Raw genomic sequence first — 12474 nt, 5'->3', positions numbered from 1 at the left:
GATCAATAATATGTGAAGACCAGTTCATTTTCTTGTCAATGTGCACTCCAAGAAATGTTGTTGTTTCCATTCTAACTATTGGTTGATTACCACATGTCACACTTATCTCTCTCTCTTTTTCTGTTACTATACAGAATTGAATAAAGCTGGTCTTATTGGAATTTAATGAGACACCATTCACTTTGAACCAATAAACCACATCTGAGAGTATGTGATTAATGAGTTCCTCAAGATTGTTGTCTGTTCTACTGCTCATAAAAATTGTGGTATCATCAGCAAATAACGTAAATTTACACGGCAAGCTTGTACATGATGGTAGATCATTTATAAAAATCAGGAATAATAGTGGCCCAAGAATTGAGCCCTGAGGCACTCCACATGTAATGGAACTCCATTCAGAATCTGAGGAAGTGTCACATACTCCACCCGAGCTATTCAAGACAACTTTTTGTTTTCTGTCTTGGAGGTACGACTGTAGCCAATTGCCTGCAACACCACTTATTCCTACTAATTTTGCTTTTTGCAAGAGAATCTGGTGATGAACACAGTCAAAAACTTTGAATAAATCACAGAAGACACCAAGTGCTAGCATTTTTTCATTAAGGGTTTCTAGGACTTCATTTGCAAGTGCGTAGACTGCGTCTTCTGTTGAACGGCCCTTTTGAAAGCCAAATTGGCTCCTGCTGAGAACTCCATTCTTCATGAGATGATCAGCAATTCTTACATGTATTAGCTTTTCTAGAATTTTGGAGAAAGCTGTCAGCAAAGAGATAGGTCGATAGTTAGTTAGTTCAGCTTTATCGCCCCAGGGGCTTCACAATGGCATACTTAAGTCTACTGGGAACAACACCTTTCTGAAGGGAAGCATTGAAAATATCCACACACAAGAATATTTCAATAAATTACTAGATATATTATCAACCCCTGCAGAGTTCGTACTTTTTAGAGACGTGATGAGTTTTTGAATTTCTTCTACAGTGACAGGATTAAGGTGCATTTCTGAAATTGTGTTTAAATATATTGCTTGACAAAGAGTTACAGCTTCATCAACACTGGGCTTGCAACCAATCTGTTGAGTTACTGATAGGAAGTGTTTATTAAAAATCTCAGCCACCGTTTTGGGGTTATCTGCTAGGGTACCTTCATATCTGATATTATTTACATCTTCTTTACTTGTTGTATCTCTTCCTGTTTCTTTTTTTTTTTTTTTTTTTTTTTTTTTTTACAATGCTCCAAATTGTTTTTATTATATTATTAGAATTATCTATTTTCTTCTCATAATAAAAGGCTTTTGATTTCCATATTAGTTTCTTCAAAATTTTACAGTATATTCTATAGTGTTCCCATTTTTCTACATCTTTACAGAATCTTATTGCAGCATAAGTTTCCCTTTTGGTTTTACATTACTGTTTTATACCTTTTGTAATCCAAGGCTTACTTACAGAATTGGAAGCACTGTTTCTGACCCATTTCTTGGGAAATATTTCCTCAAAAAGAGCACAGAATTCATTTATAAAACAGTTAAATTTAGTATCAACATCATCATTGCTATACACTAAAGACCAATCCATTTGCTGCAACCTGTGGTTGAAAGTTCCTTTTGCCTCTTCATTCATTACTCTTATGAATTTCCATTGAGGAAATTCTTTTTTGAACAGATTAACGTCACAAAGAGTGAGAATTTGTCCATCATGTTCTGAAAGCCCACTTATAACCTGCCTGACAATATAATTCTGATGTCTACTTACATCTAAAAAAAATGTTGTCTATCATAGTTTGGCACTCGGATGTAATTCTTGTTGGGAAGTTTATTACTGATGTCAGATTATGTAAGGTCATCACAATCTCAAAGTCTATTTTATTCGTATTTTCTGTCATAAAGTTTATATTGAAATCACCTAAAACTACAATGTCCTTCACTTTTGAAAGTAACCCTGACAGAAGGAGTTCCATTGAATGCAGAAAAGTTTTTATGTCACCTGAAGGAGCCCTGTAGACAGCCAACACTATTATTGGGTAGAATTTAGTTATTATTTCCGTGGCACATGCCTCAAATTGTTGTTCCACACAATATTTCTTAATATCTATAGCTTTGTATGCTACACTATCCTTAACATAAATTGCTACTCCACCTTTATCTTTACTTTCCCTACAGTAGTATGTTTCTAAACTATAACTTACTATAGATGGCAAGGCACATTTATCAGTAATATGGTGCTCAGTTAAGCACAAAATCTGGGCATTATTTATACTGTCCTTTTCACTAATGTTAATGAGAAGTTGATCTGTTTTGTTTAAGATGCCTTCCTCTTGCTTTTTTATATTAGTGCTGTTACCTGACTGAGAATCCATTGGAGTCTGCCTTGAGACAGGAGACACCTGACACTACCTACTGTTGTCTCTTCTTTTTCTTCAGGCCCACACATAAAAAATCATTGAGATGAGAAGGAGGCTCAGCATTTCTTCTGTCCAACAGCCTTCTATTTGTTGTTGTTGATGGTGATGCTGTTTCTGACACTTCCAATGTTGGTTTTATCATTACTGCTGTATTTCCTTGTGAGCTTGGAGACTTCTCGTTTTTGTGATTTTCATCTAAAATAATATTTGGCTGATGAGGAACAGTAGTTCTTCTGTTGTTGAAATCAATGTCCACTGTTCTTTCTGTTAAAATTTCATATTTTTTTACATGTTTTGCTGGTGCTGATGATGTTTCTAATGAATTTTTTTGAAGTGTTTTGGTTATCGAGTCAGGCAATGACGATGCAATTATCGTTTTGGTTTTGAATTTATTTTGGTGGTTTTTTATTACCTTGGTTATCAGGCTTGCCAGATATTCTTTCCCCAAGCCATTCAGGTGAAGTCCGTGTTGCGTGTGGAATCTACGTCCAATACTGCTTATATCAACGCATTTCACGTTTTTAAAATGTCTGCACATTTTTGCAAACTGACTGTTGGCACTTTTTATTTCCCTGTTAACACATGACCATCTTACAAGATCATAGCGATGCGGAATATTGACAAGTATTACGTTAGTGTGAGTGAGGTTCCTCAGACACTGTTTAAAATCGCGCATTGCACTCACAGTTTCATTTTTGTAGATGTCATTTTGCTCCTCCCAGAAGTACAACGAAATCTTTATCACGCAGATTTTTTTGCCTCTGCGGATACGGTCATTTTTTTAATTTCACTAAGTGGGGCTCCCGGTTTCACTATACCACACAAAAATGTTTTAGTTGTTTCTTTTAGTTTACTCGCAAGTCCACGACCATGGCTGTCTGAAAACACAGTTTGCTGTTATTGGAGTTCGCAATGTGCAGATCGTTTTGTATTGTTTTACTACACACTTCGGCACAATTTTTGGTCGGCACATTTATATTGACCTCATCGCAGTTGTTTGCGTCAGTAAATTTTCTTCTCTTACCTTATTCCCCACAATGCCTTTTCGCTTTTCCCATCGTTCATGCGAACTGTGAGTTGCATTTTCACTGTTATTGAAAGTACTTGAAATGTGTTTTCATGCACAAAGCTGGCGTAACTTTCACAGGTTTTCCGAATTTGCACTTTACATTTGACCACTTTTCCGTAACGGACAAACTATGTCGCGCAAGTTTTAGCATGTTCAGTTCACTATTTTCTTCTTGTATTTTCGAAATGTCCGTTTTCAAACTGCCGATTATGAACTGTAAGCTTGTTATGTGTTCATTCAGTTTCTTGATTTCGTCTTTACTATTTTCACATGATTTCTGTTTTACAGCAAAATTTATGTTTTTCTGGAAGGACACTTGCCTAACTTTTACTGTAGCCGCCATTTTTTCTGAGTTGTGGGAAGGTAATGCGGGATTTCAATAAAGAAAACTTCCAGGGCATTCAAATTGGCAATGAGCACATTACATATATGGCCTATGCAGATGACACTGCACTATTAGCATGCCCACAAGAAGATCTGAAAAAAAATCCAGACACTAGAGTTATTGGCAGCTAGGATCGATCTACAAATTAGCTCTGAAAAGACTGTATATGGCCATAGGAAGAAAGATCCAAAATGTTCAAGATTTACTTGTGAACCATACCAGGTATAAACATGTGAAAGAGTTCAACTATCTTGGATCAATTTTTATAGAAGTAACATCAACTGAAGCAGACATAAAAGCACGACTGTAGGCAGGAAACAGATGCTATCACTCTCTAAACCCTATATTAAAATGTAGAAGTGTTTCTCAACAACTAAAGCTACAGTTATGTAAGACGTTAATAATACCAGTAGTATTTTATGGTTTCTCAAACCTGGAGCACTCGAAAACAAGACCTCAACCGACTGCTTACATTTGAAAGGAAGGTCCCCACGAAAATATTTGGACCAGTCTGGGATCAGACTACTGGAGAATGGAGATGCTGTAACACAGAATTAGAAGAGCTGTACAAGGAGCCTAACATCTTGGGAGTGATGAGAAGCAAAAGACTGCAAAGGGCTGGACATTTAGTTAGAATGGAGGAAACAAGGTGGCCCAAAATTGGAATGCACTGGATCCCATCAGGCAGCAGACCAGTGTGAAGACCTCGAAAGAGGTGGATTGATGGAGTGAGAGAAGACTTGTTGTAGCTGGGAGTCACGGAAAACTGGAGACAGATAGTAGAAGACAGAGACAGATGGAGAACTCTAATTGTGGTGGCGCGCGGTCCACTGGACCTGATTGCGTGAATGAATGTATGATGATGTATTTAGGGAATGTTCTGAACTCATTCCGATGTTTGGTACACTTTCAGTTGATGATGTTGAGAAAATATTCAGCATTCTTGGTGACTCTTATGTTTCACTTTCTAATGGAGAAGAATTAATTGATGCAGATGACCCAGAATATAACACATCCATTATTTCTGACAGTCCAGTTCCCATAGACAAAAGTGATGTCAAAGAAGATGATATACCTCTCACTGCATTAACACCACCACCACCGCCACCTAACCAACAGCCAACACCACCAACATCAGCTGCTTCTTGATTACAATGAAGGGGGAAGAGACATTTTTCACCTGAACATAAAGAGTTTTCCCAACAAACATTACCTCCAATAGACACAAATGAATTCAGCTACTTGCAATATTTTGAACAGTACACTGATGACACAATTTTGGAGTTAATGGTTGAAAAATCAAATCAATGATACTTATTGCAGAAAGGCCACTCTCTTGAGTTAAACCTCAAAGAACTTAAAGTTATCATTGGCATTAGTACGGTAGTGAAATGCTTACAGTATCCCCACATAAGAATGTACTGGGAGAACAGATGGTGTATTCCAGTAATTAACGACAACACATCACATAAAAGATTTTTCACACTACGAACAACTCTGACAGTGATGTTTGATGAAACAGTTCAATAGAAAGAACATAAAACATATCACCTTTGGAAACTATGACCACTTATTGACAGAATCAGGAATGGATGCCTGACGGAAACAAGGAAAAAATGTGTGTGTATAGATGAGATGATGGTGCCTTTTTCAGGTGAGTGAAAATCTCGAACAATATGTTCTTAACAAACCCAATCCAGTTTGGCCCGAAAGTATCTGTTTTAGCCAATCCAAATGGAATTGTCCTAGATTCTATTTTATGCCAAGGTGAAAGTACTTTCCCTGAATTAATAGCTTCTGGGTTTTCAATGGGAGAGTCTTCTCCACTCAAAAATGCTGAAAGTCTTACACTTGGTCACAGTATTTACAATGATCGGTACTTCACAAATGAGAAGCTAGTCAATGAGCTTCTGAATCGAGGATTTCTATCTACTGGTACAATAAACAATCTTCGGGTTCCAAAAAAAGCATGACTAAATGGTGATAAGGAAATAAGAAAAGAAGGACGATGTTCATGTGATATGTTAGTTTGACAACATGAGATAATTTGCATTCAGAAGTGGCTGTGCAGAAAAAACATGACCATGATGTCATCAATTTGTAGCACTAAACACTTTCATTCTTGCAAATGATATAATAAGAAAGGGAAGCAAAAAATTTGAGTTAAAACAACAGCTATTGTCAAAGAATATAATAAAAGCATTGGCATAGTGGACTTTGCTGACAGAATGATGTCTTATTGTCTCTATGAGTGAGAACTAAAAAATTGACAATTAGGACCATTTTACATCTTCTAGATCTAAGTGTTGCCAAAGTGTTCCTAGTAGGAAGATGCCTCAAATGCAAAAATATAAGCTTTCTTTAACAGAAATGCTTATCAACAGTAATGAAGAAAACTCCCCGAAATCAAATGAAGATCCAGAAAATGAAAATGGACTTCAAGAACCATCTGGCAAAAAGAAGTGTAATCCAATTTCCATGCCATGTGACAGCACAAGGAGAAGCAATGTGGCTTATATGCCAGAAATAGCTGGCAACAGACTGGAAAAATTGCAGAAAATCAGGCTGTAAAGGAAAAAACCAGAACTTCATGCCACAGGTGCAAAGTTTTCCTGTGTCTGGTTCTGAATTGAAACTGTTTTACCGAATTCCACTAGCATAATTGAGTCTGATTTGAACTGCAAATGCAGTGCCAATAGTTTATATTGTATTAACTTTTTTCTTTCTACAACTACATTTGTTCATGTAATACAAGGGTTGTATCAAAAGTAAGGTTCCCTTATTTTTTACAAATATAAAACATTGTTTATCGCTATTAATTTATACATCATTGAAAAGTTTACACTTTTGTCTATTTTTCAACACAGTCTCCATTTCTTTTTACAAACTTTTGAAGATGGTGCTCCAGCTTTTGTATTCTTAAGTCGAATAAGTCTCCCGCCAACCCATTGAGGAGGCATGTGACCTCTGCTTGGACTTCATCATCGCTCTTGAAGCGTTTGCCACCTAAGTGTTCCTTTAGCTTGGGGAAGAGGTGATAATCACTGGGGGCTAAGTCCAGGCTGTATGAGGGATGGGGCACAACAGTCCACCCAGATTTCTTCAGAAGCTCCTGTGTTTGACGAGCGATGTGGGGCTGAGCATTGTAGTGAAAAAGCACTACTCCCTTCGTCAGTCTTACTCTCTGGCGATTCTGGATTGCTCGCTGGAGTTTGGTCAATTTTCACAATATTTGTCTGAGTTTATTGTCAACCCAGGTTACATAAAATTGATGAGGAGTACCCCCTTCCGATCCCAAAACACAGTCGCCATAACCTTTCTTGTAGACTGCGTTTGTTTGAACTTCTTTGGCGATGGTGAACCGGAGTGACGCCACTGATGAGATTGTTGTTTTGTTTAGAGGGTGTAATGAAACACCCACATTTCATCTCCCATGATGATGGAGTCAAACAACTTCTCCTTGTTGCCTCCCCCCTCACACTGTTCAAGAAACTCGCGAGGACAGTCAAGGCGTTGCTCCTTGTGTCCATCAGTTAGCATCCAGGGGACCCAGCAAGCATGCACCTTGCAATAACCCAATTTTTCTGTTAAAGTTCTTCCAATTGTGCCATGGGAAGCCTCAAGAATGCGTTCAACAAGTTCATGGACAACGACCCTCCGATCTTTGAACAGCTCACTATTGATCTTCCAGACAATCGCATTCAAAAGTGGCGGTCTTCCACTCTATTCTTCATCAAGAACTTCCATGTGACCCTCAGCAAAAACCCTGCACCATTTGCGGACATGCTGAATGGACATGTACTCTTCACCATAAACCTCAGTCAGTTGCTGATGAATCTCCACAGGCGGTAACTTCCTTGCGTGGAGAAACTAGATTACTGCTCAAGCCTAGCACTTGGTGGGAGCAGTGATCAACACTTCCATCTCTGATGGCTGCCAAGCCAACATTGAGCGTCGTAGCGGAATTGCAGACGGGTAGGCTCGAGAGTGGGGGGAACTGTTGTCAGATTTAGCCTTGCACCTTCCCTCGAGGCTGTAACTCATTGGGGACCTTACTTTTTGTACAGCCCTCGAATTTAGATAGTTTTGATTAATTTGGGCTCTAATACGGAATATGTTTAAAAATTGTGATATTTATGTGTATAACATATACACACATAACATATTCTGATCACATAAAAAAATTTAAATATGATTTAATATTTTACTAGTAGAAAAACAATGCTTTAGACTCGAAGTCCACTATACTGTACCAATTATTCTGGAAAAAGCAATATTGGAAAAAATTTCTTGTTTTAATATGTACTGTAGGTATATTTGGTTACATAAAGAGAGTATCTGCAATAAAATCAGATAAAAATACCTCTGTACCTCAGGATGTTAAGGCCAGGAGAATTCCAGGAGTGAAGGATAAGTTCTAAGAGTTCACATCTATGTAGTTTAGAAAAGCTGGTGCTGGACAGAGGGTTCCATTGGCACAGGTTGTAAAGCACCGATTGAACTCAAGGATATTATGCTCAGCAGCATTTTGTGCCATTTAGTGGTCAACTCTATTCTTTGCCACAATTTGATTGTGGCCATTCATTCTGGTGGGTAGCTGGTTGGTGGCCATACCAACATAAAATGCTGTGCAGAAATTGCAGTAGAGTTGGTATCTGGCATGAGGGCTTTCACAGGTGTCCTGGTTCCCTGCCTCTTAATGGGATATTATAAGCCTGTGACAAGATTGGAGCAGGGTGTGCAAGGTTGGTGAATTGAGCAGGTATTGCACCTGGATCTACCACAGGGATATGACACCTGTGGCAAGGAGTTGGGAGTGGGATGAACTACAATTTTGTGTAAGGTAACTGGGCAACTCTGCCACTACTTTCATACTACAAATATCTATAATAATATTTAAATGTGGAATACTATAGCAGCTGTCATGAAAACAGGCGTATCAAAGTCATCTCACCATCTTTTAGTCATAATTTCAAATGTTAGTCAAAATTTCTAAAAAAAAAAAAAAACATTAGACATCTCAATTTTTAGTCTAGAATATGATGGAGTACCATCTAAAAGAATCCTTTCCAGCTTATATATATTCTAGACAAAAAATTTTTAGTCTAGAATATGATACGATGAAGAACTTTCTAAAAGAAAATTCTTTCCAGCTTCTACACAAATACATAATTAACATAATAAGAAATTTTTAAGAAAAATAGTTTTTCACTTCAGCCTGCTGAAAAAAATAAATGTATATTCTGAAAGTTTCTAGATGCATGTGATACACATTTCATCATTAAAACATAAAAGTACCACAAGACAAAAAATAAAATACCATACAGGGTGTGAAACTGTTCTGCTGCATATCAAAAAACGTCATTGCTGCTGAAGTTGTCTTCTGTTGGATCTTATAAAAACTTTGAGAGAGAAGTTTATTAAGAAAACTATAAAATTAATTTTGGTAACACCTGAGGCATCGTTATTGTATTGTGTCTCCTATTAATCCATTTTATTTGCGAGAGGCTCTATGTGTGGCAGCACGCAAGTACCTGTATGCTGCTGTCAGGATTTTTGTTCCAATAGCTCGCCTCGTTATAATTGCTAATATTCCCTGCCTTCCAAATTTTTTTATTTGCAGCTCTTACTTACCCTTCGCCACTGCACCCGCCATCCAAATCACTGATACATGCTATAAAAAAGTAACTGTAAGTACTTTCAGGCCACTACTTCCGCTGAAGTCTATCAAAATACATTTGTGCTTATTGTTTTATGAAAGTAACACTTGTGCTTATGGGTTTATGAAAGTATACTACCAGGCTACTGACATCAGCAAGCAATAAGTGCTTTGTACACAAAAGTTTGTTCTAGTGGCTGCAATGTCTCTGCATTCCATTAAAAATTTATGTCTGCCATTGTACTTTCTGAGTCAAAAACCAAGTGAGCACAGAATTCTGAGCCAGAATAATTTTTTTCACCATCATCATCCCGTATTTTTCTAGCCTTCGGATACTCCCATCTGTTGCTGTAAGCTTATCTAAGTACAGTTCTACGTACTAACCTTTTTATCAAAATTGTCTAAGTCCACAGATTTCTGTTTTCAATCGCCTTCGTTGGAGAATCAAAACACACGCTCAGATCTAGAGATTCTGCTGACATTACTGTTCTGTTAATAGAGAATACAGTCGATTCTGAAATACCACAATGTTTTATTGTCATTTTATGTACTTGTGCAAAAGTTAAATTATTCCTGGTTACTTCATTGTTAGCAGTCAGTAGAAAAGTTCAGTACATTTGATACGACAGTTTCAGATTGTTTTCGAAAAGACACATCAATGCACTGTCGCAGGGAGGACTGAAACCACACAAGAACATATATTGGAATGAAACACTGAGCATTCAACTGGTGCTGACATACTGCACAGCCAACAGTGTGGCAACAAATCTATGAGGCAGGTGAATCACAGCACTGTGGACTCTAAGCAGCATGTGTGACCTTGAGGTGTCTAATTTCGTGACAGCCACCATAGTCGGGAAACAACAACATTAGCATTACTACAGTGACATACAAAATCAAATGTTTGACACAACAATATTTGTGACACAAAATGATGTAAGTTACTTTGACTGTCCAGGAAGTTTGCATGTTAATACTACAAATTATTTTTTTCTTGTGTATTACCTGTTACGCTCACTCAGCAAAGATATATGGCAGTTCCAACCACTCTCCAGGCCCATTTTTTCTGAGAAAACACGTGAACGAAGTTCATTCTCTTTACTGAAGTGTACAAATCGGATACAAGCTCTTTCTAACTGCTCTATAAGTTGAACCTGTTGACAAAATCAAATACTTATCAGAATAAACAAGCACAACCACAATCACTGGAGAATTGTTAAAATTAAGACAAAAGTACAAAAGGATGGATTCATTTTCTGAGAAACTTGATTGTGTTGGAATACACAGAATTAACGAATTTGATAGTTCATCTCCTACTGTGTAAAATATCACTGATGCTCAATCAAAGTAGCAGGAAATTCACTCTTATAAAAGTTTAAAGGGCTGGATGATATGTTAAGCATCCAAGGGAAGGGCAGACAAATGCTGAGAGTGTATAAAATAGCCAAATGTAGCTGAGGATAACACAAGTCTCTGGGCCAAAGAGAAGACGCATAGATCAGGGGAGAAACAGAATGCAGATCTGGACATCCACTTTTTCCACTACTATCCAAACAATGAAACTGTCAACTAATGAAATAGAATCTGCTCTTGATAATTATTTCTGCTAGATTTATTAACACAAGGAATTAGTGCACTGTGACGGAATGATATAGCATGTTGACAGCTGCTGTCTATATGCTGTGGAGCAAGAGATGTATGTTCCTTGACAACTTAGAAGGCAAGGAATTAGTGCACTGTGACGGAATGATATAGCATGTTGACAGCTGCTGTCTATATGCTGTGGAGCAAGAGATGTATGTTCCTTGACAACTTAGAAGGCAAATTTTGGCTTCAAAACAATTTAAAAAAAGGTATGTGCATTTTTCAACAGCATCAGACCTGAAATTCTACTAAACCAGTTTTCTGAGAATCATTGCTGAAGGATTATCTTCAATTGTGAGAGATGTTGTCAATCGACTATTTAGAAACATTCACAGTTTTCAAATTTTAGTTTATCCACACACACTCACAGTAGGAAGACACTTGATAGATAATTTATATCTGTGACTTTAGCCCAACACTCATAAACTATCATTACCATACACCACTATACAGTTATTATAGGAGGTTCAAATGAAACTGACGAAAACCAGGCAGATGCTGTTTAAAAAAAGTGCTTTTGAAGATGTCTCGTGCAGCAGTAGTAGTGGTAGTGAAATCAGTTGCTTGTTAACCCTTGAGTGGGCGCACTTATATATCATGTGTACCAATCACACATAACATTGTCTAGTAACATTCCATTGTTGTTTTACAATTACGATCCCATACCTATCTCTTTATTGTGTTGCCACATGTCCAAGACAGTGCAATAATATAAACAAACAGTGAGTTAGGGAGGGGGAACCTTAGAATCTGTGCAAGAAAATGACACAGCTTCTAAGCTAACAACACAGTGCCACAATGATGTAGTTAGTAATCAAATAATTGGTGGGCAGGGATTTGATGCAACAGCAGTGTTTAATGGAAGTCATTACTGTGGGGTAACAATTGTATGCAGCAACAGAGTAATATAACGAAAGTTTATTTAATTATTGTTTACTTAAAAAGTGATTTAGCACATATAATTGAAATTTATTTTATGAGTGTTTAATTCAACAAAGTTTGAACAGTGATTTTACTCATACATGTTTACCTTAAAAACATAAAGGCAGCTATTCCTTACATGTAAACGAAATATGCCGAGTGCATGCTCAAGGGTTAAAAAATTACTTTACACAGCCGTTGTTGTTGTGGTCTTCAGTCCTGAGACTGGTTTGATGCAGCTCTCCATGCTACTCCATCCTGTGCAAGTTTCTTCATCTCCCAGTACCTACTGCAGCATACATCCTTCTGAATCTGCTTAGTGTATTCGTCTCTGGTCTCCCTCTATGATTTTTACCCTCCACACTGCCCTCCAGTACTATATTGGTGATACCTTGATGC

At 37.4% G+C, this 12474-nt stretch overlaps 1 protein-coding gene across 7 annotated transcripts in view; it reads right to left on the bottom strand.

The window, feature by feature from the left end:
* LOC124777828 (transmembrane protein 94) overlaps window positions 1–12474 on the bottom strand; it is a 495418-nt gene that overhangs the window by 191776 nt on the left and 291168 nt on the right. For all 7 annotated transcript variants that reach the window (XM_047253357.1, XM_047253355.1, XM_047253356.1 and 4 more), the window contains one exon: window positions 10516–10664. In XM_047253357.1, the coding sequence (XP_047109313.1) occupies window positions 10516–10664 (149 nt within the window). The remainder of the gene's footprint in view (window positions 1–10515; window positions 10665–12474) is intronic.

This window comes from Schistocerca piceifrons, chromosome 2 (assembly GCF_021461385.2).
Source record: "Schistocerca piceifrons isolate TAMUIC-IGC-003096 chromosome 2, iqSchPice1.1, whole genome shotgun sequence".
In the NCBI taxonomy this organism is placed as follows: Eukaryota; Metazoa; Arthropoda; class Insecta; order Orthoptera; family Acrididae; genus Schistocerca; species Schistocerca piceifrons.
The sequence above is the reverse complement of the archived record's forward strand: the minus strand, read 5'-3'. Positions and strand labels throughout refer to the sequence as shown.